Below are 26,306 nucleotides of genomic sequence, written 5' to 3'. Positions count from 1 at the left end.
ATCTCATTGACAACATAGTGAATCTTGGGCCCTCACACGGTTGCCCATTTCTCCATTACTAATCTAGCTTTGACCCATAATGCACTGATAATTAAATAACATTATTATGACTCTCTTAGCGTAGATTGTTGTTGATCAGACGCTGAACTAATTATGCTGAATGTCAAGACCTCACATGGATCTCACTTTCAAGCTTTCATCCACTTAACAGTTAAGTGGTTTAACTCCAGTATACTACAGTACCCACAATTCCAAGGAACAGGCACAACTCTAGTCACGTGACATGGTGTCACATGTCCTCTGCTTTGTACAAGCTGTAAATACACCCTCAGCTCAGTCCTAACCGGCGGTGGAGGCTGTTTTGCATTGAAGGTACTGTTCTCAACCTACATATCACCAAACAGCGGCCACGTTACACTAAGTATAAGAAATATAGAAATGTTTTAATGTGTGGTCTGTTTGGTAAAGCAATAGCTTCGTTCTGTATTGTGGTTAGCTAGGTGTAACGTTTGCTAGCGAGCTATTATCGGACGCTGAGTAACAAAGGAGGCGACTGCGTTGACAGAAGTTATTGTTACGTTAATGAAAAGAAAAGCAATAATCTAATCACATGAAAAGGTGTGGTATTTAACCGGTATTTAATTTTGGAAGCTAATGGTGTGTCTGTGGCCTGTGTAGTGTAAGATGGCAGTAACTTAAATCATAATGAGGTGAGCTGAATATCATCAGTGCCTTCACTTGTTCTTTTTTTATATATATATCTGTTTCCGCTTTACTTATACGATTTCTGTTTACATAAACTCATCATTAGTTTAATGACAAATCCATTCCGAGATTCTGTGTCAGCCAAAATGATTGTTTCGAGATTTGTGTTTGTTCCCGAGCCCGGCTGGTAATGTATGACTTTTTTGAAGTATTGTCACTAAATACTTTGGCTGAAGGCAAATGTCAGGTCTTTAAATCACCTGATTAACTTTACCTTGTTTGCCTTGCATGAAGAGTTTAGCTCACTTCAGCTCTGAGAAACATGCATTTTAGTATCAAAGGCAGCTTGTACTAATGGGGAAATACTTGATTTACCACTTGACTTGCGGCTGTGTTACAGGTCCCCGGTGTCAGTGCTGAGAGTGTTTATACTGAATTGAAAAGTCTCACTTAAAAGTTGCCATTGTCTTGCTTGGCTGAAGGAATGCACTGCTCACACAGTGAGTTTGTCAATGTACTGCTTCAGATTCGAAACAATACAGGAACCGGCTCATTCAAATTTTGCTGTTGTCCATTGGGCAAGAAAAGTGAGTTTTAACGTTGAATAAGTTTAGAAAGAGTTCATATTTATTAAGGTTAACCATTGTCTGAATTATTCGCTCCAGTTATTCATTAATAGGGAAAAAAGTATTTGCTTGGGTGCTAACGTAGAATGCAGACAATAAATGCTGTACTAAAAACAATCCTATGCTTGATGTTTGCTCACAACAATCCAAAAACCAAGACAAATAACTACGTACTCTATATTAATTTACATTGTATTGTTACAGGTTACTGAATGGCTACAACAAAATACTGACCCTGGCGATACCGTTGATAAAACATCAGCTGCCTTCTGACTGAACTTTGGCCATAAGAAACTAACCGCTACTGTGAGATTCCCAGTCCACCCACTCTGAGTTTCTGGTCAACTCTTCCCTTGCTCGGAACCAGCATTTGGGACTAATTTTCTTGGGTCGGTAAGGCTTGGCAGGCCGAGCTACAGCCTGTCGACTCATGGCGATTAACGCTGATGTCGAGGACTGGGGCGGAATTGGTAGAAATGACTCTGGAGAAAGGGCGTGGCTCTTGCAAAGCCCCAGCGTGGATACTGACCGGCATCTTGAGACAGACAGGAGGAGGAACGGGGGAGTGTCGTCTTTGGGAGCAGTCTTCATCGTAGTCAATGCAGCACTGGGAGCAGGTCTACTCAATTTCCCTGCAGCCTTCAATATGGCTGGAGGTGTAACTGCAGGCGTGATGCTTCAAATGGTGAGGAGATCCCACTGAGACACACAATACTGTATGCCCCTTACACAGACCCTTAGTCCACTCCATTGGACACATGTTTAGTCTATAAGCATTTAGAGAAATACCATAACTTGCTGCAACTCACAGTTCTGGCTTCAGCATGTGTGCAGACACGCACTACTTGACCTGAAAACTGATGACAGTGAGTGGATTTTCTGTTGACAACATTATTGGGAACTTTGATCTGATGTTTCCTCTTCTTTGTTTCAGTTCATGCTGATCTTCATAATCAGTGGACTCGTGATCTTGGGCTACTGCTCCCAGGTTTGTGCCCCTTCAGGACCATCAGATTTTGAAAGTCTTTATTATCTCTTGCTGTTCTGCTTGTTTCTCTTTCATTTTCTCTATCTTCTTCACAGCCGTTTAAATCTCACTCCTTTTCCTTCATGAGTGTTTTTCCTTCAGTATTGGTGAATTAGTTGGAGCAGTCTAGTCTTGTGTAATAACGCAAAAACTCATTCTTTCACTTCCTGATGGCTCGCTCGTCAAAAAGGCTTCTTCACGGCATCTTTAGAACTGCCTCAACTTAAACTCTTCTATCATATCTTCTATGATAGCCTTTGAGTTGATTAAATACTCTTTAAAGTGATGAGGAACCAAACGAACCAATTTGTAGATGATCTTTGTTTGACACATAAACTTTAAAATACAAAAACTCAGCCATATTCAGTTATAGGATGAATGTGAATGTGGTTCCATGAGAATCGCTGACTTCAGGATTACTGAACAGAACTAAACATTACTTAGACTGTAACAAAACTTTAAACTTTGGAGATGATGACTATTGGCAGTGGGGCTCCTGCAGCAGGTTTATATTTGGAGTGGAGAGGAACACCTGTGAGCAGTGTGTCCGGCTCATATACAAAGTCAATTCTAACCTGCCGGGAACAGGAGATTGCCAATGGACAAACACAAAAGTAAATTTTATTGTTTCTATCAATCTCATCTGATACCTTAATTGGACCAGTGACTTAAACTCCACTCATGTTGTGTAAAATCTTAAACCACATGATCTATGTCAGCAGAAGAACATGTTTGGTTTTTACAATTTTCAGCAAGTATGATGGACACATGAGTAACAAAAGAGGAAGATTACAATTCAAGGAATGGTCATCAGTGTAGAAAATTCTGGTTTTTCACTTTTGTCCTAAGTTTCCATGATGCTGGTGGTGTTTAGCGCTGCTGGTGAATGTTTTCTTAGTACCATTTCCATGCTCATTAACAACTGAGCACTGACTCATCAGGTGCTTCAAGGCCCCCTCCATTTACCCTAATTCAACCTTCATGCAGTATTCTTGCAAAAAGACTATTTCGGTTCCTTTATTGCTGAATTGTGTGCCCACTTTTTGAATATTTGTCTGCTTTCTTCAGGTCAGTAACGAAAGCACCTACCAGGAGGTTGTTCGAGCCGCCTGTGGGAAAGTCATAGGAGTCCTATGTGAAGTATCCATTGCTGTTTACACCTTTGGGACTTGCATCGCTTTCTTTATTGTCATTGGAGACCAGCTGGATCGCTGTAAGTATATTCACAGTGAATGACCCGCTGTCTTTCTGTCTCATTTTATCAGATTAATTATACTATTAATTGTTAATTATCATACAACAGTTAAAAAGTTTCTCAGAGCTGAGCTTAGTATAATTCTTATTACTTAATGTTCTGTGACCTACGTTTGCATGGACTTTGATGTTATTGTCCTATGTTTTAGCAATTTCTGTGTGCGAACAAAGGAAGATGTCTGGTACTAGTAGTGTTGATAACCTTTACATGAAAGGCGGTGCCATCATTGATGAGGGCGAAGAGCATCAAGGATGACACCATTCAGCTTTTTCAGCCAGTAAATGTGTCCCTCATGTGACCCACTCTTACGCTTCCTTGTACTGAGACGCTGACAGTGTAGAAATCCTACTCCTGCCTGTCTTTGGAAGTTTACTGTGACTTTTCACCTCTTTTGGTCTGTTGAAATGGACTGGACTGGTGACTTTAATTATCTACTTTGCTAAATTTGTTCCCTGTGTGCAGCAGTTTGCACTCCTACCGAACATTTTAGCGTCTCCTTCATTCTGTCTGTCCTCCTCAGAGTTTTTTTTGTAATTACTATTTTTTGTTTCAGTGATAGCTGCAGTGGCTCATGAAGCAGATGGTACAGTGAGTGGCCACTGGTACACTGACCGCAAATTTACCATCATTGTTACTGCAGTCCTGGTTATTCTTCCTCTCTCCATCCCCAAAGAGATCGGCTTTCAGAAGTATGCCAGGTACGGACTGTCAGCTGATTTTATTACTGCGTATTTAAAAGGGGAAAAAAGATCATGTTGCATGATGATCATGTCTAAAATGTCGTTCCTTGCTGCAGTGCACTGAGTGTGATGGGGACGTGGTATGTTACCATCGTGGTCATTATAAAGTACATCTGGCCGGATAAAGAGGTCACTCCTGGCTATGTTCCCACCAGGTGAGCTCTGCAGCCTACACCTCATGAACACTGCCTTTTACTTTTTGCAGCTAACAGCTTTTTAAAAACTTTTTTGCTAATCATTGCTCACCAATTCATCCAGACAGAAACATCTGCATCCTTGTCGTCATGCTTTGCTTGAGTTGCTAAATCCTTCTGTTTGTTACAGTTCTTCCTCCTGGACTGCAGTTTTCAATGCAATGCCCACTATATGCTTTGGTTTCCAGGTATTGCTTCATTTGGTATCATTTAAGATCATAAAGCTATATGACTTTTTTCTGGATGCTTTAATATTGATAAATTATTTATGCCTTCTCCTCTTCCTCCTGATGTCTGCCTCTCTCTCTGCAGTGCCATGTCAGCTGTGTGCCAGTGTTTGACAGTATGAGCAGAAGGGAGATCAAACCTTGGGGAGTTGTCGTCACTCTTAGCATGATAATCTGTCTCTTCGTTTACACTGGAACAGGTATTATCAATGTGTGCACTCGTTCAACGAAGTAATCTGTGAGTCTCATGTTGACTTGTAAATAGACTTAGGAAACTGCCTGTGAAGAGGTGTTTGATTTTGATAAGAGTCATGATAAACCAGTGAAATATCTAAGCAGCTTACAAGTATGCTGTCCACATTTTGGTGGTCTCGTCCCATGGATTAGATGTGAAGTTCTTCCTAATCTAAAACATGTTTCGGATGTTGTACCATACTGTTACAAGTCACGGGGCTCGTTATTGGCTGTTAATACTTAAATGCTTGTTGTGTTTTGTGTTTGATCAGGTGTCTGTGGTTTCCTGACGTTCGGCTCCAATGTTAGTCAGGATGTGTTGATGTCTTACCCTCCTAATGATATTGCTGTGGCCATTGCAAGAGCATTTATTGTCATCTGTGTCATCACCTCTTACCCCATTTTACACTTCTGTGGCAGGTAAAATATGATTAGAGTGATTTACATGCTTCTGATCTCCTTCTTTTACATACCGTTTCTCAGTCACATGGGATAAGTCCCGAGTGTACGATAAAGACAACATTTCTTATTTTACAGTGCAACATTTACTCACTTGCACTCTGGTGTAATCGTGTGTCTTTCCAGGGCAGTTATAGAAGGACTTTGGTTGCGTTTCCAAGGTGAGCAGGTGGAGGTGTGTGTCCGTCGTGAGCAGAGGAGGCGGATCCTGCAAACGCTGGTGTGGTTTGTTGTCACCCTCGTCCTCGCCCTCTTCATCCCAGATATTGGTCGGGTAATCTCACTGATCGGAGGACTGGCAGCCTGCTTTATATTTGTATTCCCAGGTAACACTTTCCTCATTCTTTGCAAGGTTTTGCAGATGTTTGTGTTGTTGTGTGGTGTTAATATCACGCTGTAATGTCCGACATCTCTTGACAGGTTTATGTTTGATGCAAGTCAAGCTGTCAGAGACAGATGACCGATCTGCAAGGTGAGGTGCTGCTTATCCCTGAAAGTACTTCAGTTTCTTTGTAACTTAAGTAAATTGATTTCATTCAAGATTTTTGCACAGCAACAAGGTCCTTGTTTCTATGACTGCGGTTGGTCCTTTGGTGCTGCACTGAAGCGGCCCTTTGCTACTCTATAGTCAGAGTGGGTGAAACATGAGAGGATGAATTTCCTCACAGCTGTTAAAGATGCAGTATCACACTTTGGCCACTAGGGTGCAGAAAAACCATCAAAACAAGCTACTCCAGTATCACCATCTTATAGTGTCGTTATGGCTTACTCAGATGACTGTTAGACATTTTATTTGTCTGTTTGCTTAAGTAATTTCTTAAGCAAAATGGCAAACATTGTCAGACTCCAGACTTTTCTTTGATTTATATCAGTGTAAACTGAGTATTGTTGAGCACTGATTAATTGGTAATGAAAAGTTAGCTGCAGCCCTAAAAGAAACTTTGATATTACAAGTGTCCCTGTAGCAATAGACGTTTGATTCAGTTCAATGCAGATTTGAGTAAATTTGGTTCCTTTAAGGTTTTTCTTTAATGTTACAGCTGGCACGGTCTGGTGGTCTTCGGTGTCATCATGGTTACAATTGGAGCTTTCATCTTCGGCCTCACCACAACCAACTCCATCTATCAAGATGTTGTCAGTTAAAAAGAACACTTTTGTCAGAGACAGTGGTGTCCTCTTTACTGAAGACCGACCGGGGAGGGGGTGCTTAGTCCTGTGCTGCTATTCTGAACTACCGGATAAAATGGAGGAGCATCTCATGACACTCATTTAAAAAAAAAAAAAAAAAAAATCAAGACCTCTATGGAATGTCATATCTCTGATCCCTGTTGAGTTAAAGCTCCACAGCTCTTTACTCTGTCAGGTAGAGACACACCCGCAATGCCAAGTGACTTCAGACACTTTGCCTTTTATTTGATGTAAAGTGCGAATTGCATGTTTTATGTTTGCAATGATGATTTTAACTTGCAGCGAAAACAGAAGTTTTTGGCGGTTTAGCTGTTCCACAGGGTCACAAAATGACGTCTCTGTCTCTGGACCCTGCAGGGGCGACACATTCCTGTTTCGTATACAAGAGCTGAAGGACTTTGTATAGAAAGATCTTACAATCAGACTGATTCTAATAATTAAATTATACCAATCTGTGTTTTAATATGCATGCCAAAGTAACTGTTCCTTATTGAAAATGACATGCTGTGGTTCCCAGGTCTAGTCCAGACCTTAAGCTGGTCCAGGTAATAGTTTGTCCACAAATTAAACTGAATTTGGCGATGTGTGTACTGCAGGGCTGGGCACTTCAATCTTGTTGCTTTAATTTCCAGTCAGAACCGCTAAACGAGTTGAAAAATGTGAGGATTTCAATTTATCGTGAAAGACAAACTAATCGCATCATATTTTTAAATCACAATGAAATCATGAATTTTTCAGTTTTTAGGTATCTTTTATATTATTTTTATAAAGTTGTAAGTATTAAGATTGTAATTTCATAATTGACATTGAGGTTGAATTGTTAAGATGATGTAGTTTGCAAAAGTACGAAGCCACGTTCACATGAGCCTGCGGGTGTCATAACGACGAGTTATTTCATTGTGCGGAAGAGCACAGCAGCGTCCCTCAACACTGTGAACAGACCTGTGGGGAGTCCAAGTCGAGCTGCACCCCCACAGTCAGGATATGAAAAGCTATTTAGGTTTTTAATGAGTACTAATTCCTCACAGCTTTGAAAATGAGTCTTTGTGAATGTATGAAAAAAAATTGATGTAATGTACACAGACTTAAGTTTGCACATAATTTACAGAAAACATTTGGTTCTGAGGCAAGTTAAAACTCTTGAATGTGAGGTTTTATTTACTGGAATCAGTACACACCACTACAGACTTTGTTTCTAGTTTTTAAACTAAGCAAAGTGTGAGCTTTTGTTTTAATGCCCCAGTATTTACAACCTTATTTAACACTTAAGAAAGATCATTAAGTTGTACTTCAAGTCAAACCAGTTTAACATCATAAACATACTTTTTTCAACTAAACTATAAATGCAGCTGAAAGGTTTGTGATACGATAATCAAGACTGAGATGAGTGGATTTAATCTGACTGTATCACATGTAACCTTGGGTATATTGTAAACATGAGATTCAGGGCTTGACAGTTTTTTGATTTTACTGTTAATCCAGCTTTTATAAAATGTTTTATTTGTGGACATGAGGGACAGAATGTAAAAGGGATATGTTTTTTTTCCACACTGTTGGAATAAACACATTTACCATATTTTAGAGGAAGGGAAAGGAGCTGCAGTCAGAACAGTGATGCTGTTTGTCAACAGAAAACATCTGTGCCAGGTTGCTTCTGTTTTACTGAATTTTTTTCAGTCTTTGTTGGAAATAGAGATGTTTAACTGTTTGTGTCAATTTCTTTTTTTTTTAACCTTTTGGTTACAAAGTCATCCTTTTGCAGACATTTTGTCTGGTCATGAGTGGACGTCAGGCACGTTTACAAGTTCTGTTGCTGATTTACCGTGTTTTGTTTTTTTTTTACCCTTGAGGCATTTGTTAATCAGAAGTCACATGTCTTTGTTGTCTTGCAAACATTAGGTTTGTATTTTAATGGAAATACATAACAGAACTAGCTGTGACATCCCAATACATGAACTACAATCAAGGCATGTGAATAAATCTGACAATCCACGTGTTCCTGGCAGTTCTTTGACAGACAAATGCAAGTGAAGTTGCAGTGCTGATCCGGACATTTTTGAGCATCGCCATTAGGTTCAGAACAATCACCTCATATGTTCTCAACAGCTTAATTATTGCTGAATAGTGTCAGTGAAGGCCACGAATGTCATGATTCAACTTTACATCAGTGCAACAGAAAATGTTTTCATTTGATCATCTAGAGTGCAGTTTAAGCATCTGGGAAGGGAAAATGTATGTTCTGACTTTTTATTGTGCATTTCAGATATGAAATGGTGAGGTCAAAGCACTGACTTCTTAAAATCAAGGCTTTCACTTCTATTTTTGGGTGAATAGTGAAGGACATTTAACCTTTCAAATACACATGCGGTTCCCCAGTTTCAACACAATGTAAAAAGGAGCTTGTGCTTTTCACTTCTGAAAACCAGACTGACACCAAGCTCAAAGAGAAGTGAAGGTGGCTGCTTACCAAATATTAAGTGTAATTATCATCATTTAAAACTGACGGTCTAAAAACAGGTTTAGATTCCTTTACCATTAACCCCATAGAGATGTATAAATCTTTTCCATTTCAAATCTAGACGGTCGCAGAACAAAGCCAACACAACATGTGTATGTCCCTCTCCAGATACTCAACGCGCTGCACTGCAGGTACATTATGAACAATAACAAGTGATAGTTAAGTGCCCTAACAGTCCTTTTCCCTCCAAAATCACATTCCCTGAGAAAAACATATGCTCCAAAACGGTGGCTCAGTAAGGACCATTTGTTAGGAAAGACTGGAACATGTGATAAGCTGGACCCGGAGCCCACTGAGGAACCATGTGACCTGCACCCTGAAACACAGAGGGCAGCAGTTTTTCCACAATGACTCAATCCGATCAAAGGACAACCATGCTCTCTGGCACTGAACAGCACACTGGTGGTTACCTTGATCGTCAGGAAAGTGATGTTTCCAAACTGTTGGTAGAAACCTGCAATCTGGTCGTCATGAATCCAGTGCTGGTACTTAGTGGTCATCTGACAAACATTTTTTTTTTTTTAGTTAAATTACTTAGAAGTGCATCTGATTGTAGTTTGGAGGAAATTATACTTCATGTATTTTTTTTTAAAAATCTTTCCTAAAATTGAAGTTTCTACCTTCATGCCGAGATCTTCCACAAACCACTGGTCTCCCAGGAAGTTGCAGGCCATATCAGTGTCTCCGTTGTAGACCAGCGCCCGGAGGCCCAGAGAGAGCAGCTTCAGATACACCTCCTTCACTGTCGGGTACAGGTTGGTGTATTGCTCTCCAACATCGTCACTACAAGAATGAAAAGAGCTGGTGGTGATCATGAGCAACACGTCACTGACTTCCTGTCCAAGAGGGCAGAGTGCCTCAGTTACAAATTACTGGTCACTCAGACTTTAAGATTGTCATGGGCTCAATTCTACACAACAATTTGATTTGACTGGTGCTGTGTGCCTAAAACTACTACTTTCTAAGTGTTACTGTGAATAAGCTGCTCAAGTGGCAGACTGAAACTTGCAGAAGCAAATGAGCTGTTTTGTCATGTACAAGACAAAAATATAAGATATACTTCAGAGTCCCTGCAGGGAAATTTGTGCTAGACTCAGTCCTGCAATTCCACTGAAGATAAAAAGCATTAAAAATAAGAAGAAAAAAAGAAAAGAAAGCATGTCAACTTCTCAACAACACATAGCTTCCACGTAACACTTTGCACAAACACACGTTCTGACATTGGCGACACATTGCAAAACCCCTGCAGCCAACGTCACACATTGAAACACATCCTGTTATTAAATGTTAAGTGTTGACAATCTTTAAGGACATAGCCAGGAATAAATGTTTAAAAACACTTGCTGCTCTGAGACAACAGCCTGCTCTGAGGGACCCACAGTGGGAAATGGTCTCAGCAGCCTCCCGTCACCGATTCTGGTCAGTTTATTCTGCATACAGATTCATAAATGAAGATACGCAGCATATGAGCTGCTTCTTTGGTCTGATGAGATTTGCTGCAATATTACAATACAACCACACATAATGGAGTATCAACTGCCTTTCATTTGTTGTGCAGTTTTGACCAACTACAGACAAACACCAAACATCACGTTCCACTTATCGCATTCATCATTTTGCTGTGATGTACCTGCAGATGTCCCATGGTGGAAGTGTATCTGGTATGTGTAAAGCTTTCCTCACATCACCTCTGTTCAGCCAGTTCATCTGGGCTGTGCTGTTGATGCAGGGAGGGACTTCGCCCAGAGACACTCGATCTGAAAACTTCCATTCAACATTTTAACAGTAGAACACAATAAAAAGAATCTGATGCAGAGGAAAGCAGCGATTGTTCACAGAGAGAAACACTCACCTTGTGAGTGTGTGAGTGTTTCCTGTAGTTCTTAAACAGGTGACTCATGGTCCTGTCGTAGGCTCTGTGGGATCTTCTGCCACCCTCACAATCCAAGTACAGGGCATACTCATTCAGTCCGCTGTCATAGACGATCCCAAAGGCCACACCCACCTGAAGGGAGACGAGGATGTATTTAAACTCATGAGTCATCCAGCAGCATCAGAAAGCCCCAGCTGAACTCAGAAAGAAACAGCATGCACATACCAGCGTCCTGCATGTCTCTGAACTGGAATTGTAGAAGTTACAGTTTCCCTTCTCACAGCAGTTCATGTTCAGATCACGCCACAAGCTGCACATAAAACACAGTTTTAAAATGACAATCACTGCATCAAACATCACAGTAATTCCTAACTTCTTGGCTTGTTGTCAGTTGTTAAAGGATACAGAACAGTAGAGATATCAAGCTAGAGGTCATGCATGTTGTGTGCCTAATTTCTTAATGAACCAGTTGAACACAGCATCCAATGGCATCGCTTTTCTAAAACATACTCCCTCAAGGCAAACAACATGCCACTCACTCTTCTCCAAACAGGCCGTGGTAGTAACCAAAGTAGATCAAAGTTTGGTCATTGATGGCAAAGCTGCTGAGACCATTTCCCACTGCAAAGCCCTGAAAACCAAAATGCAAAGATGAATAGTCAGCTATAAGTCTGCATTACGACAAACACCTTTTCTGAATTTCACAAAAGTGCCTCAAGGGCAAACTAACATCTCTTTGATCAAGAAACAGCATTCTGCCAGCACTACAGACACTGAGCAGCTGATGACCGAAACATCAGAGGATAAGTTACATGAAGCATCTCACCTTGAAGTTGATTGTGGCAGCTCCAGTAGCCACGCGAAGGCTGAGGGTTGGTGCATAAATCCCACCATAACTTTCCCCAAAGATGAAGAACTCATTCTGAGTGAACATCGGGAACTTGGCAAAGAAACTCTGCAGGGCTCTGTAATTATCTTCAGCGACCTAAGATAAAAACATGTTACATGAAAAGGCTGTTTCAAAGCTTTTATTTGGTTTTCACAGGAAGAGAGTCACTGAACTTACCTGGTCATCATCAGTGGCATACTTTCTGTCATCAGAGTAGGAATATCCCACTCCAGCAGGAGATTCTACATACAGCACATTGGCAATCTTATTCCAGCTGAATTCATTCTCATACAGTGTGGCCCCATTATCATTTACCTGAAATGGAAACTTAAACTTGGTCAGCCAGCCTGCCACCTTTACTCAATGCACAGTCAGTTATTCACAAAGCTGGTGTGCTCACATGAAACGGTCCATTCTCTGACAAGAATCCATCCAGAGAGCTGCAGCCTGGGCCTCCATTCAGCCAGAGCACCAGAGGATCTTTGACTGGGTCCCTCTGAGAAGTCACAAACCTGCAGGAGATCAGGACCAGGGTAAAACACTGCATGGCACTTTTGTTAGAAATTCAAAATAAAATAAAAACTTTCCAAAAAATATCACAGGCTACAGGCACCCTGCAGGATGACCTAGGTATTTTTAATTAGTTGACAACCCCCCCACCCAAAAAAACCATCCCAGTGTGCAAATGTAGAAGTCGAAAACAGCCTGCATTGTTTAGATTATTCAGATGCACATAGTGCGAAAAAACAAGCATTTACTTAATGGAAAATAGACGCCAATTTCAGGCGGAGCAAAGTGGGTCTTCATAAGAACCTGCAGCCAGTCGGTTAGCGTTTCTTACCAATAATGGAGAAACTTTCCCGGCCGTGCCTGGAGGTATCCTGACCACTGTCGATAGTTGGGTTTGAACGTCATACCTGGCAGGTAAGTTACCTCATCCGGAGCGTAATGAGCCCGAGAGCCGAGCTGAAACACGGCCAGCAAGCAGGCCAACAACCCCCGGGCGAACATCGCTGAAAAAACCCGCACTAAAGAGCAGCGCTCATCAACAGAAGACAAAGACAAAGTTTCTCTGTCGCAGCAGCTTCTCCCAACGTCCTCAGTTGTAGTTCCGCAAGAACAAGTCGAATCAAAGCGTCATGTGACTGCTACTGTAAGTCACGTGACCTGCGCCTGACTGTACACGGAAGTGTCGCGCAGCAAATCTCGAAGTCACGTGGATATTTATAAGTAGACGCCACAGGTTTATTGACTGATCATCAATTTATGTCAAATCCCGTAACCCCTAAAAACCTCTTTTATTGAACACATTTGCAGTACAAATAGAGGAACACACGCACATTGTCAAAAATAACACAAAATAATCAGAAAAGGCAAAGCAATTATAATGACAAGGACTTTGAAATTAGGATGTACCGAGACATAGAAATATATTTTCGATTTTTATTATAGGGGTACATGTTTCTACATGTACATGCAGTATTAAGATATTTTCCCATGCGAACATTTTTATAATCAAATATGTTTTCAACCACATAATAAATTTGATGTATGATGTATTTTAGTCAGACAACTGGGTTTTGTATTTATTTATTTGTTTGTTGTTTTTTTTTTTTTTTAAAAAAAAACAAATTTCAGTAGAAAAACAGAGGTGGAAATAGGTGAGTCACACCCTTCTGGGAAGTTACCGTATATGTATCATTTATTAGACCAATATAATACAGGCTTCTCAGGTGCACGTAGTCTCTAGAGAAGTGAATAGGCAAATGAGCCTGTGAATATTCTCATTCATCCAGGTCATGGTTATCTAGTCCTAGGCTTGCTTGACTAGGCTGGGACTAGTCCGAGGACTAGTCCCAGCCTAGTCAAGCGAGCATGAACTGATGAAGCCTCTTGGATGAGAGGTGAAACGTCTTCAAAGACAAATAACTAAGTCCAGTTGCATTCGATTGAATTTCCTTGAGATAATAGGCAAATGCATTCTTTACAAATTAAACAAAAACCAAGCCAAGACCACTGACATGGATACATGGTCTTCTCACAGCAGACATACCGGTCACAGTAGGAAAAGCAAAGATGTTGCTAATAAGTATAACAATGGCCTTGTTCTCTTAACTTAAAGTGTCCCTAAGCAATAACTCTAAGCCAACAAATAAACGAATGAGCCTTTGTTTCCTAAAATTAACTAAAATATAGAGATAAAATACATAAAAAAATCATTAAACATAAGATATTTGAATACTTTTATTTTGTGGTCAAATCGTGGAGTAGTTGTGACTTCAGTTATATCTATCTATTGGATTAGTATTAAATCTTAAAGTAGATGGAGTATACTCAATAAAGAAATGAGTTAATACCGATTGCACAGCGCATCTTTAAACGATTGCATAAGTTTAGTGAGAGAAGAGTTTATTTTGGTCGGTCGAAAGTATGGGCTTTTATTGTGAAGGCAAGTTTATCCAGCTAGCGGAAAAAATAGGCGCCGAATTCCAAAACAGTGGGGGGGGGGGTTGACTACGAGTAAAGTCCGGACTCTGGCTTTAGATTGGAATTAACCTGGAGATTAATTTTACCATCCCGACTAGATTTGTATCTCAAGTTAAAATCACACCAGGTGTCGTCGTCTGAACTGTTGGCGTTAACGTTAGTGCTAACCTAGCTCGGTGTCCTCGGCAGCAACTCTGTGTGCTGTTTGTCTTAACGACGTTCCAGGTAAAAACCATTTCCCTAAGTTTCACGCTTAGCACTGATGTTGTACAGACATCCTGTTCGTGCGCACATATTAGGGCTCTATCCAACGACTTCAAATCATACAGTAAATTACACTTTTATTAACACGGGCTATGTACATGAAAATGTACACAAAATGCTACTGTTTCCGGTACAAAATTTTCATATCTGAGGCAGCGAGAAACTTATCCTGGTGAAAATAGTGTTTACAATATATATTCAAATTTGCACGACTCTATAAAAAGATCTATCATACAAGAAAGCCTGACAAGATTTTTTTTAAAAAAAATACGGTTTTGTGAACTAGACTTCTTGCAGCTGAGTTCAACAGCACAGCGGAGGGAGGGACCCGGATTTAAGGCCGTTTGTTTTCCTCTCGAGTCCCCCAGAATGGATCCCGAAGGTGGCCCACATAGTCCAAACAAAGGCAACGCCATGCCAAACGAGAACCCCAGATGCCAGAGGAGTCTTAGGAGCCTGAATGCGCTCACCACGAAGTTTGTCAGCTTGTTGCAAGAAGCTGAAGACGGTGTGATGGACCTCAGAGAAGTAAGTGAGCTGACACCAGTCAATCACAAATACACTGATCCCACTGTTTATGTTTCACCATAAACAAAATGGCAGTTTTAGTTTTACTGTTGTGTGCAATGTTACTGTTCTGGACTAGGACTACACATGCCTGCACAATATTTGTAGGATAGTGAAGAATCATGAAAAATAAATATACATACATCCAACTGGCCACACCTACAGAAGACCTTCAGAATTTTAAATGTTACTTAAAATGCTCTTACATTTTAAATATAACTTAAAATTTTTTTTAAATTCTGATTAACATTTGTGCTTACAGTGTGGCTGGGAAAGAATATTTCTTACTGTGTTATTTTTGGATGCTTGTGTGAGTGTGAAATGTGTGAGTTTTTAGTGTAACAAAATATGAAACCAAAGGAAAAAGGTTGCTTTTGTACAGATTTGGTTCTTTTGTGAACTAAAGCCCTCAGAAGTTTTAATTTGATGTCACATTTAACTGAAAGAAGCAGAAGCTGGTAGCTGGAGCGACTCTAAGTGCATTTTACCTCCTCTGGAACAAGAGCATGATGTTATGATGGTTGTCTGTCCCTCCTAAACAAACAACTATGAGTGTGTTGAGAGAAAGAGGTTGTGGAAAAAATGTATTATTATTATTTCAGGCTGTCAGGATCCTGGCTGTTGGACAGAAAAGACGAATCTATGACATCACAAATGTGCTGGAGGGCATTGGTCTGATTGTGAAAAATTCTAAAAGTATGATAAAGTGGAAGTAAGTATTCAAACCAGCCTTTTGGATATGCTCGTGTGTCAAAAGTGTGGTGCAAAAATACGTTTTACTGTCTATGTTTTTCTAAATAAGGGGCACAATCTCGGGAGAAAGTGAACACGAGTTAAGCAAGAGACTGACGAAGTTGAAGTCTGAGCTGGAGGACTTGGAGCAGAAGGAATGTATGTTGGACCAGCAGAGATTCTGGGTTGAACAGAGCATCAGGAACACGACAGAAGACTGCAGCAAATATCCTTTTTTCCAGAAAACACCACAAAGGGTGCAGGAATTTAGATGTTTGTTGGAAATATTTCACCTGTCCTGTTTTAACAATAAAATTAAGCTGAAAATGAAATATAGTACAGCTTTCTGAACAGATTTTACCAGACTTCCTGTGGTTTACTTCTTTATGACACAAGTAATGTCGCGAACAACTTTATCATTAAGGCTTCCTACTTTCTGACACACAGTCCTTGAGGTTTCTCCTCAGATTAACACAATACTGAACCTTAATTCAAACCAACTCTGACCTATGTGCACCATGAAGACATCTGCAGCTGCTTCAGTGGTAATGTATAGTCACGCTTGCCTTTTTTTGCCACATTTTAAAATTTAAGTAGGAGAGGAATGGTAGAGAAATGAGAGTGAAATACACACATCCTAACCCTGCTTTATGACTAATGTGCTTAGTACACTTTTTTCTCCCTCATCTCTGCTGCTGAAGAGTTGCAATGATGGACATCTGTACACATCTGTAGCAGATTCAACAATAAAATCAACAGCGTGATCCAATTAATTTAATTGAACACAAAAACATGTGCAACAGTTTGGGGTTTAGTCAACATATGACGTAAATCCAGGTTTAGACAGTATTATTCCTCATTCATTTCTGTTAATACCAGAGAAATGTGTTACTGGAAAACTAAGCTCTGAACAGGCAAGATGCAGAGTTAGCAAAAAAGATTTCAGTGCAGCATCAGCTGATGTTTTGGTAATGCAGTGTGTTTTTGTAATTGGACCAGTTTCAGCACAGCTGGACAAACATTGCTGTCCGTGTCATGATGGCTCTTACTTTGATCTTGTTGCTTGTTGACACAGACAGCACAAACATTTTTTTGGCTTAAAGTATACAAAAACCAGACTAAATTATTGTGTTTTTACCAAAGATTTTCACTCTCGTCCTTGTCCAGGCCACACTCTCTTGGCAGTACGAGCGCCGTCTGGCACACAGCTAGACGTTCCGATTCCCAAAGCCGTAAGTTCTGCATCACTGGAACCGACTGTTTTTTCTCTCTTTGACTTTCTTAAATTCAGATGATTGGGGATGATTTGGTGTGTACGTTCTTTCAGGTCCAGAACTGTCCAGCAAAGTACCAAATCCACCTGAAAAGCATCAATGGCCCGATAGATGTTGTGCTTCTTAACAAACACTCTGTCAGCTCTGATCCTTTTGTACTGCCAGTCCCACCACCTGAAGACATTTTACGGAGGGCCAAATCAGCCATGTCCGCTCCAGATGAGACAGAAAGCAGTATCCTACCAAGTCAGGCTTCAGCTAATACCAAACAAAGCACAATATCAAGACTGACGGCTATGGAGGACTTGCAGCATCTTCAGTCATCGTCATGTGTAAATGCTGAACCTAACAGAACTGATGCATCTGGATGTGAGTATGTTTTGTGTGCACAGTTCAGTTTCTGTGTGATTTTGTTGATATGCCAGTGAAAGGGAAACCTAATGCTCTGCTTTAGCTTGGACTCCACCCATAATAATCCCAGGTCTAGATCGGAGACAATATGAATTTACCTTAAATTTTGAGTACACTTAAAGTTTACAGTTTTTCATAGAAATGATCAATTTAGACATGGACCAGAATGAGTTAATTGGACAGTATTAAAAAAATGACAGTGAATACAAAAAGAAGATACAAAAGTAAAAAAAATGTATATAATGATAAGCTAACGGATCCCTACAGCTCCTTATCTGAACTGAAGTAGAGATAACACATGTCGAGCTCTTCCCTCACTGACCGAAGAGTCAGTTTATCAGTTGTGTATCTCTTCAGTTTCTGGTACTGTGGTGTCTTTCTCTGTGTCTGCGACTATTTCTTGCATGCTCATACAGGAATGTGTTCCTGCCTCATGCATGTTTCGTTTAGCGCTGTGGGCTTTTTCACTGATTTTTAAAAAATCTTATTTGCAGTACAAACTTTATCAACAGAACTGGAGGCCCTACTGCAGCCCACCAAAGGTAGGTCCCACGTTTTATCCTGTGTCTGAACTATTTATGTTTATTAAATTCTTATGTAAGTTTATTTGACTTTATGCATATGATTAAGTATGCCTTCAATTATTGTGTAGAAATAATGAATGCAGATCGACTCAAAGAGCTCCTTGTCTCTGAAGGTTTGTGCATTTAATTTTCTGACTTTATATGTTATACTCATCTATCATTCATTGGTTCTTGTAGTATATCTCTGTTAATCACTTGTTTACCTCCTCAGTTTTTTCGCCACTCCTCCGTCTGTCTCCACCTCCAACTGAACAGGAATACATGTGTAATCTGGATGAGAGTGAAGGCCTCTGTGACCTCTTTGACATTCCTTTGTTTAATGTTTGACAATGAACTCCTGTGTTAAGACTTCAGACATAAATATTTTAAATACTTTTTTGTTTTGAAATTATATTTGATTATGAAAATAATAAAGAAATGACTTTAGATATTGTGTCCACCTCATTCATATACTGAGAGAGAGCCAACATTATAAAATATAATACAATCACAACAAGACCTCTTTGACAGCAACAACAACAAAAGCTCACAGCTTTTATTAGAGGGCTGATGTAATGGGTTGGATTACAATATGCATGGGTTTAAATTCTGGTCCCTTGCATGAATCTTCCTTTAACTTTGTAGTGCTATTTTCTCAGTCAGTTAAAGTATGCGTAACACATGTGAAACCCACACTGATGCCACTTAAGATGTTGCATTAAAGACTCAGTCTACAGCTGCCAACAACCCTGTTATGATGTACTAGAGGTACTGTATTTCTTTGAGCTCAAAACTAACACTGACGTGCTATGTTCTCTGACAATATAGTAACATGCTGATGCTAAAAGTTGTGATGTGTACCATGATCACCATCTTAGCTTTGCATGTTAGCATGATGACATTTGATGATTAGCAGATAATACAATATACAGCTGTGGCTGATGGGAATGTCGGTAGTTTTTCGGGTAAAATGAAATTTTGACGTGAAAAGTCAGGAATACCAAAATGTTTCTTCTGGATGGCGATACCAATGTAGTGGACAAATAAACTTACACTGCTATGACATGGCTAAAAATGTAGGAATGTACGAATGTAAAAAATGTTCAAAAGGCTTTAAACATACAGTTCATCCACCTGCATGCACAGCGCTTCACTAGTGCATGTGTACATTAAAAAGCACAGCACCAAGGCCAGGGCATTGGGTACATGAACAAGGAAAAATAATGTGAAGTGATATTTATACACCATGTAGTAGAGGTAATTCTGTAGTGCTGCTGTTCCAGGTACTGACAAATTAGCATGAGAGCAGGAAAAGTCTGATGGAGAAATGTGAATAGGTTTTACAGCCTTCCAGGTGGGAAAGAAGGGAACTTTTTCAGGTTTTTGTGTGTTTTTTATTTGTGAGACCTGTTCTTGCTTCTTATGTTTAAGCTTCCTGCCTACAGGAGAAGTTGATGAACAATCTGTTTACAACTGGATGGTATGTTATCATCTATTAAACCCTGCTGGTTTTAAATACAAAATGGAGAGCCTTAAAGTGTTGCAGTTTTAGATCAATGTAAAGAGTAAAATGAAGCGGTCAACTTAACCTTGTGTAGTTAAAAGTACAGTATTTCCCCATGAAGTGTAGTGGTGTAGAAGAATAAAATGGCACACAGTATAAATACACAACTAAACCCCAAATATTGCACAGCTCGCCCCCTGCTGGACGTGTGCGCCCCTGTTGCTATGACAACACATGTTTGATACAGCAGGCTTTGCATGGAAGCGGACTACTCTTCCTAACGCGGAGCTAACTGTGCGTCAGCTTCTCAAAACTGTCGAGACATTGCCTATTCCTCCGTATTATCTGCGCAGTTATATACGATGGTGAGCAAAGCATTCCTTAATCAATTATTCACAAACATATGGGCTGAGGGAAATAACGTCACAGTAAGCTACTAATGTTAGCTGTTAGCTACCTAGCAGCTACCTGTGTGTGAATTTCATATTTGATTACTGGAACAGTCGTTTTTTCTTCTTATCTGTTGTCATTACATTCACGAGAGGCGCTGACTCGAGCTAGATTTTTAACCACAATAACTTAAAGTCCGAGCAAGCAGTCACAGCATTTTTTTCTATTGTGTCGACTCTGTTCAGCCACCCAAAAAGAAAGGGAAAAGTAAACAGCCTGCCAAGGCGAGGACGCCCACACTGATAAATGGCCTAACCAAGGAGGAGATGTCCAAGGAGCAGGTCAGAGCTGAAGTGTGTTGTGTGTGGAAGAATGTGGAGTGATGGATGCTGTTATATGAGAAGGAAAGAAAAGTTTTGAGCTCTAAGTCATATGTATATTGCATGCATATTTATTAAGACATATATAAGTCAGTATTTCACTTCCATACTGCTGGGGGACTTGCAAGACCCAAGTTTAAACAAACAGGGTCATAAGCAATGCAGCTGAGACTGATGCATCCTGACCTTTAGTTCCTAGTATGGGTCAAGGTCTAAAAACAGACTTGAGACTTATTTATTTATTTCAGCTGGAAGAGCACATTGTGCGCCTTCGAGAGGAGCTGGATAGAGAGAGGGAGGAGAGAAACTACTTTCAGCTAGAGAGGGACAAGATCCACACCTTTTGGGAGATCACAGAGAGACAGCTAGAGGAGGTAAAGGCTGAACGGAAAAACCTGGATAAGGACATAGAGGAGGATGAGTGGCGCCATCAAGTTGAGATCAAGGTAAGGTTAATACACAAAAATACTGTGTGTATAGCTACTGATGCAGATAGGCTTATAATATCTGGACACAAAAATCCTATCTCATCAATTGTAAATAAAAGTGTGGACAGTTTGTTTTAAATATCTGGTTTGAGAAACAAATCTGATGTCCCTGCTGTCAACACAAAGCCTCAACAAACTATGAATGAATCTCCAGTCATTATAACCCTTTATATGTAAAAGCTCTACAGATAATGCCACAAATATATAGTCATCCACATGAACAAAAAGGTGGTTTTTGGTTGTTTTGGCATTAAAAGTTGGCGTTTTGAAGATATACAGATCCTCTTATTAGCTTTTCACAGAAGAGTAAAACCCAAACAAGCCATTAACAGCTGCCATCAGATAAAAGAAAAACAGTAAAAGGTCTCTGGGGGCACCGTCTGTGTTGTGGGCCCGACTCACTGAAACACAAGTTATTGGGATAGTGACCACCTGATGACCCAACAGACTTGCCTGCACTACGACCTCATTTTGAAACCGTTCTTTTCTTTGGTATGTCAGCGGGGACATAATCCATTAAAGTCTTCTCCACATCCCAGATACCAGTGGGCTTGCTAAGTGGTGGTCATTAGTAAGTCTAGAGGAACCAATATACAGTGACTGTATCCTGACAAATGAGCAGATCATAGCATTCAGATGAAGGTGTCTGCCAGCTGGACCAACCACAGTAGTTTAGCCTAAACAGATTCATTGCAGATATATGTAAGTAAGTTAGGACAGGGCTTGAGAATGGCATCGCCGGTCAGAGAGCCCAGTAGTTTCATGACAGCATAGTCTGATACCCACTGCAGGACCTAACATCATTTAACATCTTTTAACATGAATGCTGTGCTTCCATATTCATGTTCACCCACCTTTTGGCACATTTTGTTTTGTATCGATAGCTGGCTGAATAATTTTTTTCTTTTGCACATTTGATTTATTTTTTGCCCACCAGGTGTATAAGCAGAAGATGAAGCACCTTCTGTGTGAACACGAGAACACGATCTCTGAGTTGAAAGCAGATGGTTTAGTCTCAGCTGAGGCTGTGCAGAAAGAGCAAGAACAATTAGAGACAGAGCTTCATAAAGAAATGAGAGCCATCATGGTAGACATCCAGGAGCTCGATAATGAAAACCTCGTCAAGGAGCTTGAACTGGTTTGTAGTACACAGTCTGTTTAATATTTAATATTTCTCTTTGACCCATTATATTTCAGCTAGTAAGCCTCAATTCTTCAAACACCAGTTGTTTGTTGTTTCAACAGAAACATGATGAAGAAATGACTAAAACAAGGAACAGCTGGGAGAAGCAGCTCTCAGGTAAATATCTCATTTGAGTTTAGTTCAACACACTGTGCTGTCAAAAAGTCAAAACAGGAGCCATAATTTTTGTGTTGCTATTTATGTAGAAATTAAATCCAAGTATGAGAAAAGGATGGAGTTGCTTCCACAGGAGCTGGACAACATCAGGAAAAATGAGATCAGTGAGAGGGAAGATCACTGGAACAGCCACATCTCTGCTCTTATAGAAGACCACAACAAAGTTTTCAGTGAAGCTAATGCACTTGTTAATTGCATGCAACAGGATCTGCAATTGAATGATTCACTCAAGGTATAGCGCAAGCATACAGCATCCTTATTAGACTGACAAAGAAATCTGAGATGTTTTGTTCGCAACACATGATTGTTTTTATTATTGATAAGACATAGAAAACTCTTCAAATTTTAGAAGCTGTTACCTTGTCCTTTTTCAAATTCATTGACATGTTGTTGTAGTACTCATTTTTCTCATGTTATAATTTATTTGCTTTTCATAGCAACAAATAAAAGACACGAAGAAGAAGCAGAAAGAGAAGGAAAAAGACCTGGTCCGTGTTTTACAGGACAACAAAGATCTCACTGAGCTTCTCTCGAAGGTCAAGGAAGAAATCTCTGAAAATGAGAAAAAAATGAACTACTACCCGAACAAAAAGGTTCTGTGGGATTTTTTTTAAAATTGAGCGTACTCTTGCAATTTATACACTTCTAAAATATGCAGCATGTGTCTCAGCGCATTGCAAATGGACACGAGGTAAATTTTGACACTTTTCTCTACAGGATGCCTTTGAAAAGGTCAAGACGAAGGAGTTAAATGATCTAAAATCAGATCACGAGGCACTGGAACAGAAATTCAGCATGGTAAAAGACAATGTCACTTCAATGTCAGCATTATGTCCTGTGCTCAAATATTAGCGTGATTGATGTGCAACTTGTAAGCCAAATACTTTGTGTACTTGTGGTTATTTATGTGCATGTTTTTTTGCATCTGTGGTGTACATGTGTGTATGTGCATCGCAGCTCCAGATGGAAAGGGATGAGCTGTACAAGACATTTGCTCAGAATATTCAGAAGGTTCAGCATAAAGCAGGTGTGAAGATAGGGCTGCTGGAAAGGAAGCTGAAAGCTCTGACAGACGGCGTGGAGAAGACGCAGGCTCAGCTCAGCTCGGTGCTTTCTGCCTCCAACATGGACCAAACTGCCCTCAGAGGGGTCACAAACAAAATCGAGGTACTTTAGTAGATCCCCTGTTTGTTTATTTGTTTGTAGTCATTCACACCGTCATTGTACTCTTAATTACTGATGTCATCCATATTCTTTGAAATTTTTCATAAGCTGCTGTTTGTACAAGAACATAAAACAAACTTTTTCCGTTTGTAGAAAAATATTGACTCCAGTAATAATTCCATCAAGAACTTAAAGTTTAAAAAGGCTCAGATTTCAAAGGTTAGTGGTTCATTTACTTCCTGATCATACTGTCATTTGTTTGTTTAACTAATGGTGATGTTTAACCTGTATTTGTAGTCGTAATAGTGGTATTTGTGCAGTAATATTCATACTCACTGAGAAAAAAATGTATCCGGCAGGCCCGTAAGGATTTGCTGCTGACCTATGAAGCAAAGCAAAGGGCTCTTGGAGTCCCTGTGGAGGAGATTTGTAGGAAGCGCTTTGAGAGCAGTCTGGCTGGGAAAAGTCTGAAATAAGACCTGGATCTTGGGTTTGTGAAGCAATGAATTTAGTGAAATGAAAGACATTCATTTACAGCAAACTGCACTTTCTTTGCATCTGATCTCATTAGAATGTGACGCGTTTCTAATATTTTTCTTTCACACAAATGTTGTTTGGTGACCAAAATTAAAATGAAACATTGTTCTCTCTGTTGGTGTCTTGTAATTACAAGAAAACAATTTGATTGTCCTGATGAGGAATTGGATTGTTTACTCATCACTCCCCCCACTGGCGCAGCAGCAGCAGCAACACCTGTGTCGTTCACCCAGTAAAGCCTGTAATAGCTTAGTGGGGATCCTTTTCAGGCTGACTGGTAAACAAATAGATATAATGGTTGTTATGCTTCTTTTATTGCTTTTTGGCTAGTTTTTTTTATCCCTATAATGATTGGCTTGGTGAATGGATATAGAATTGAACAGAAAATACAGTATGTGATTTAAAAGAAGCCCAAAAGGACTTTTCACCCCAAAGTCAAACATTCATATTTTTACTCCCATATGTCCACATTTATTTGTTATCTGACAGAATTAAACTGGATGAGGTAGCAATCAACTTAATCTTGATGGCTCTAAGGTTTAATTTGTGCAGGAAGTGGAACAAAAATCTTAATCTGACATTTAACACTAAGTGCTGGTTATTACTATAATCTGATTGATGGAGTATACATCACTCCCTTCTCCCAGAGGTGAAGTAAGAGGGACATTTTAGCCTTATGTTTTGGAAGTGCATCCATTTGTTGTTGAAACATTGGGGGATACTTAAAAACTTGTAACCCATAGGCTTAAAATTTAGCAATAACAGCAGTTATGTGCAGTAGAAATAAACCCCCTTTGTATCATGTTTTTTCTAATCCAACTGTTATCTTGTGTTTTATATGAAAATGCCATGTTTCACAAACAACAATACATTTTATAAAGTTTGGGTTCCTTGTAGTTTTCATTAAAAAAAAACAAACAACAAAACCCAAATTGCCAAGTAGATGTGTTGAAAAGCTGTTTGTGTGTGTGTGTGTGTGTGTGTGCTGATCCATGTTTTGTGTTTCATATTTCTCTGTTCGAAAAAGGCCAATGCACAAAAACCATTAACCTTAAATAGAACAAGTGGAGATGTAACGTCATGAGCTTTAGCAAATTACTATTTTTCACCCATTGTTCTACAGCAGGTAGGTATCGATCTATGTTTTGGTTTATTATTACTGTAACTTAGATGCACTAAAAATGTGCTTAGTGTAAACTATTATGAAGAGGGATTAATGTTTTTATTTGATTCAAATTATTTTAAAATAAACTTAGTTGCAATTTAGGGAAATCCATCATGATTTAAACAGCATGTGAAATAAATTCTTAAGCTTCTAACATCAATAGATAATAGCAAAAACCAACTCAGATTTGGGCGTAATTTGAGGTGTTTATGATTTTATGTTTCCATTGGAAGATGGGAGCTGAAAGTTGGACTTAAACCAAATATTCCAATCTCAACAGTTGGTTTCACCAGCTGATCTCTGCCCTGCCTGAGTTTCCAGCAGAGACAGGAGGAACGTATGGGGTGGATACAGTTTCTCATTGAATATTCCTGTGGTGAATTGAGCCCTGCTCCACTGAGTGATCGCTGTTCCCTGCGGTATCAATAATACAGGAGGAAGTTATTGTCCCTGTGCAGGCCACAGTATCATACAGCTAAAGCAAGTGGAGGGAGGAGGTGGTCCTTTCACTCAGCCCTCTAGGGTTTCAGGGCCTGCAGACAGCGGTCTGACTCTGGGGAGCCTGCTGCTGTGCCCTTGCACAGGGCTCAATTGTAAGTCTGCCTGAGCGAGGGATAAATGTGTCTAAACAGTGACAGCCTGCACAGTCCTGCTGGCCCGGCCTTGTCGGTAAGACTACACCCCCAACAAACCCAGAGTCACAAGATGAGTCCCAGCTGAGAGACAGCTCAATAGGGAATCAGTCAGTGGGGGACATCGGACACAGAGAATGGGACAGATATCCTGGGTGTGATTAACATGATCCAGATTTTCACCTTGTTTGAGCATCAGGCTGAGGTCTCTGACCTTCCTGTAGCCTTGTGATGCTCCAAAATACTCAGCTGAGAGTACAATATGTTATACATCTAAATACAAGCAGTGACCCAAAGGACTGAGAGACAAGTCCTGTGTTGAGGGATCATGTACACCCAAGTCTAACCACAACAGCTCTCCCTTTTATCCGTATAGAAAACAGCATACTGCAACAATATACTGCATCACAAAACAATTCATGAAATATAAAGCATCAACTCTTAAACCCCAGA

The 26,306-nt window shown here is 40.0% G+C and overlaps 4 protein-coding genes across 5 annotated transcripts; 3 read left to right on the top strand and 1 right to left on the bottom strand.

Annotated features, from left to right (window-relative positions):
- Positions 1-225: 225 nt before the first annotated feature.
- slc38a7 (solute carrier family 38 member 7) lies at positions 226-8,647 on the top strand. Its single transcript, XM_046385788.1, has 12 exons — positions 226-372; positions 1,536-2,016; positions 2,266-2,319; positions 3,427-3,571; positions 4,167-4,311; positions 4,410-4,508; positions 4,678-4,735; positions 4,860-4,974; positions 5,281-5,428; positions 5,594-5,793; positions 5,888-5,939; positions 6,508-8,647. The coding sequence occupies exons 2-12, from the start codon at positions 1,762-1,764 to the stop codon at positions 6,608-6,610; spliced, it is 1,374 nt and encodes a 457-aa protein (XP_046241744.1). The 5' UTR covers positions 226-372; positions 1,536-1,761; the 3' UTR covers positions 6,611-8,647.
- Positions 8,135-13,125, bottom strand: si:ch211-122f10.4 (cathepsin A-like). Its single transcript, XM_046385775.1, has 11 exons — positions 12,777-13,125; positions 12,336-12,447; positions 12,113-12,250; positions 11,873-12,031; positions 11,586-11,677; positions 11,272-11,356; positions 11,026-11,178; positions 10,804-10,937; positions 9,794-9,956; positions 9,584-9,673; positions 8,135-9,489 (listed from the first exon to the last, which is right to left on the bottom strand). The coding sequence occupies exons 1-11, from the start codon at positions 12,944-12,946 to the stop codon at positions 9,406-9,408; spliced, it is 1,380 nt and encodes a 459-aa protein (XP_046241731.1). The 5' UTR covers positions 12,947-13,125; the 3' UTR covers positions 8,135-9,405.
- Positions 13,126-14,390: 1,265 nt separating this feature from the next.
- On the top strand, positions 14,391-18,680 carry LOC124057478 (transcription factor E2F4-like). Of its 2 annotated transcripts, none has more exons than XM_046385810.1 (10): positions 14,391-14,647; positions 15,047-15,214; positions 15,856-15,965; positions 16,056-16,211; positions 16,487-16,530; positions 17,153-17,217; positions 17,313-17,628; positions 18,165-18,212; positions 18,323-18,367; positions 18,466-18,680. In XM_046385810.1, exons 2-10 carry the CDS (start codon positions 15,056-15,058, stop codon positions 18,579-18,581), a joined length of 1,059 nt encoding a protein of 352 aa, XP_046241766.1. In that variant the 5' UTR covers positions 14,391-14,647; positions 15,047-15,055; the 3' UTR covers positions 18,582-18,680. The 2 variants fall into 2 exon arrangements, with proteins under 2 accessions (XP_046241766.1, XP_046241757.1); XM_046385801.1 differs by having other exon boundaries at positions 14,973-15,214.
- Positions 18,681-19,943: 1,263 nt separating this feature from the next.
- Positions 19,944-24,169, top strand: LOC124057455 (dynein regulatory complex subunit 4-like). Its single transcript, XM_046385747.1, has 11 exons — positions 19,944-20,102; positions 20,373-20,468; positions 20,756-20,953; positions 21,933-22,133; positions 22,241-22,295; positions 22,385-22,587; positions 22,793-22,948; positions 23,073-23,153; positions 23,313-23,522; positions 23,673-23,738; positions 23,879-24,169. The coding sequence occupies exons 1-11, from the start codon at positions 20,100-20,102 to the stop codon at positions 23,993-23,995; spliced, it is 1,386 nt and encodes a 461-aa protein (XP_046241703.1). The 5' UTR covers positions 19,944-20,099; the 3' UTR covers positions 23,996-24,169.
- The last annotated feature ends 2,137 nt before the right edge of the window (positions 24,170-26,306 follow it).

Source organism: Scatophagus argus, chromosome 1, assembly GCF_020382885.2.
Source record: "Scatophagus argus isolate fScaArg1 chromosome 1, fScaArg1.pri, whole genome shotgun sequence".
Lineage (NCBI taxonomy): Eukaryota > Metazoa > Chordata > Actinopteri > Scatophagidae > Scatophagus > Scatophagus argus.
Note: the sequence above shows the minus strand (reverse complement) of the source record. Positions and strands in the feature narration are given on the sequence as shown.

Coding starts and splice junctions, on each gene's coding strand:
- slc38a7 (XM_046385788.1), top strand. CDS start 1,762: ATGGCGATTAACGCTGATGTCGAGGACTGGGGCGGAATTGGTAGAAAT. Junction 4,736..4,859: donor CTATATGCTTTGGTTTCCAG/GTATTGCTTCAT, acceptor CTCTCTCTGCAG/TGCCATGTCAGCTGTGTGCC. Junction 4,975..5,280: donor CTTCGTTTACACTGGAACAG/GTATTATCAATG, acceptor GTGTTTGATCAG/GTGTCTGTGGTTTCCTGACG.
- LOC124057455 (XM_046385747.1), top strand. Junction 20,469..20,755: donor AGGAGATGTCCAAGGAGCAG/GTCAGAGCTGAA, acceptor TATTTATTTCAG/CTGGAAGAGCACATTGTGCG. Junction 23,523..23,672: donor GGGTCACAAACAAAATCGAG/GTACTTTAGTAG, acceptor TTCCGTTTGTAG/AAAAATATTGACTCCAGTAA.
- si:ch211-122f10.4 (XM_046385775.1), bottom strand. CDS start 12,946: ATGTTCGCCCGGGGGTTGTTGGCCTGCTTGCTGGCCGTGTTTCAGCTC. Junction 11,357..11,585: donor CACGGCCTGTTTGGAGAAGA/GTGAGTGGCATG, acceptor TTTTATGTGCAG/CTTGTGGCGTGATCTGAACA. Junction 9,490..9,583: donor TCACTTTCCTGACGATCAAG/GTAACCACCAGT, acceptor TCTGTGTTTCAG/GGTGCAGGTCACATGGTTCC.
- LOC124057478 (XM_046385810.1), top strand. CDS start 15,056: ATGGATCCCGAAGGTGGCCCACATAGTCCAAACAAAGGCAACGCCATG. Junction 17,218..17,312: donor ACGTTCCGATTCCCAAAGCC/GTAAGTTCTGCA, acceptor ACGTTCTTTCAG/GTCCAGAACTGTCCAGCAAA. Junction 18,213..18,322: donor CCTACTGCAGCCCACCAAAG/GTAGGTCCCACG, acceptor ATTATTGTGTAG/AAATAATGAATGCAGATCGA.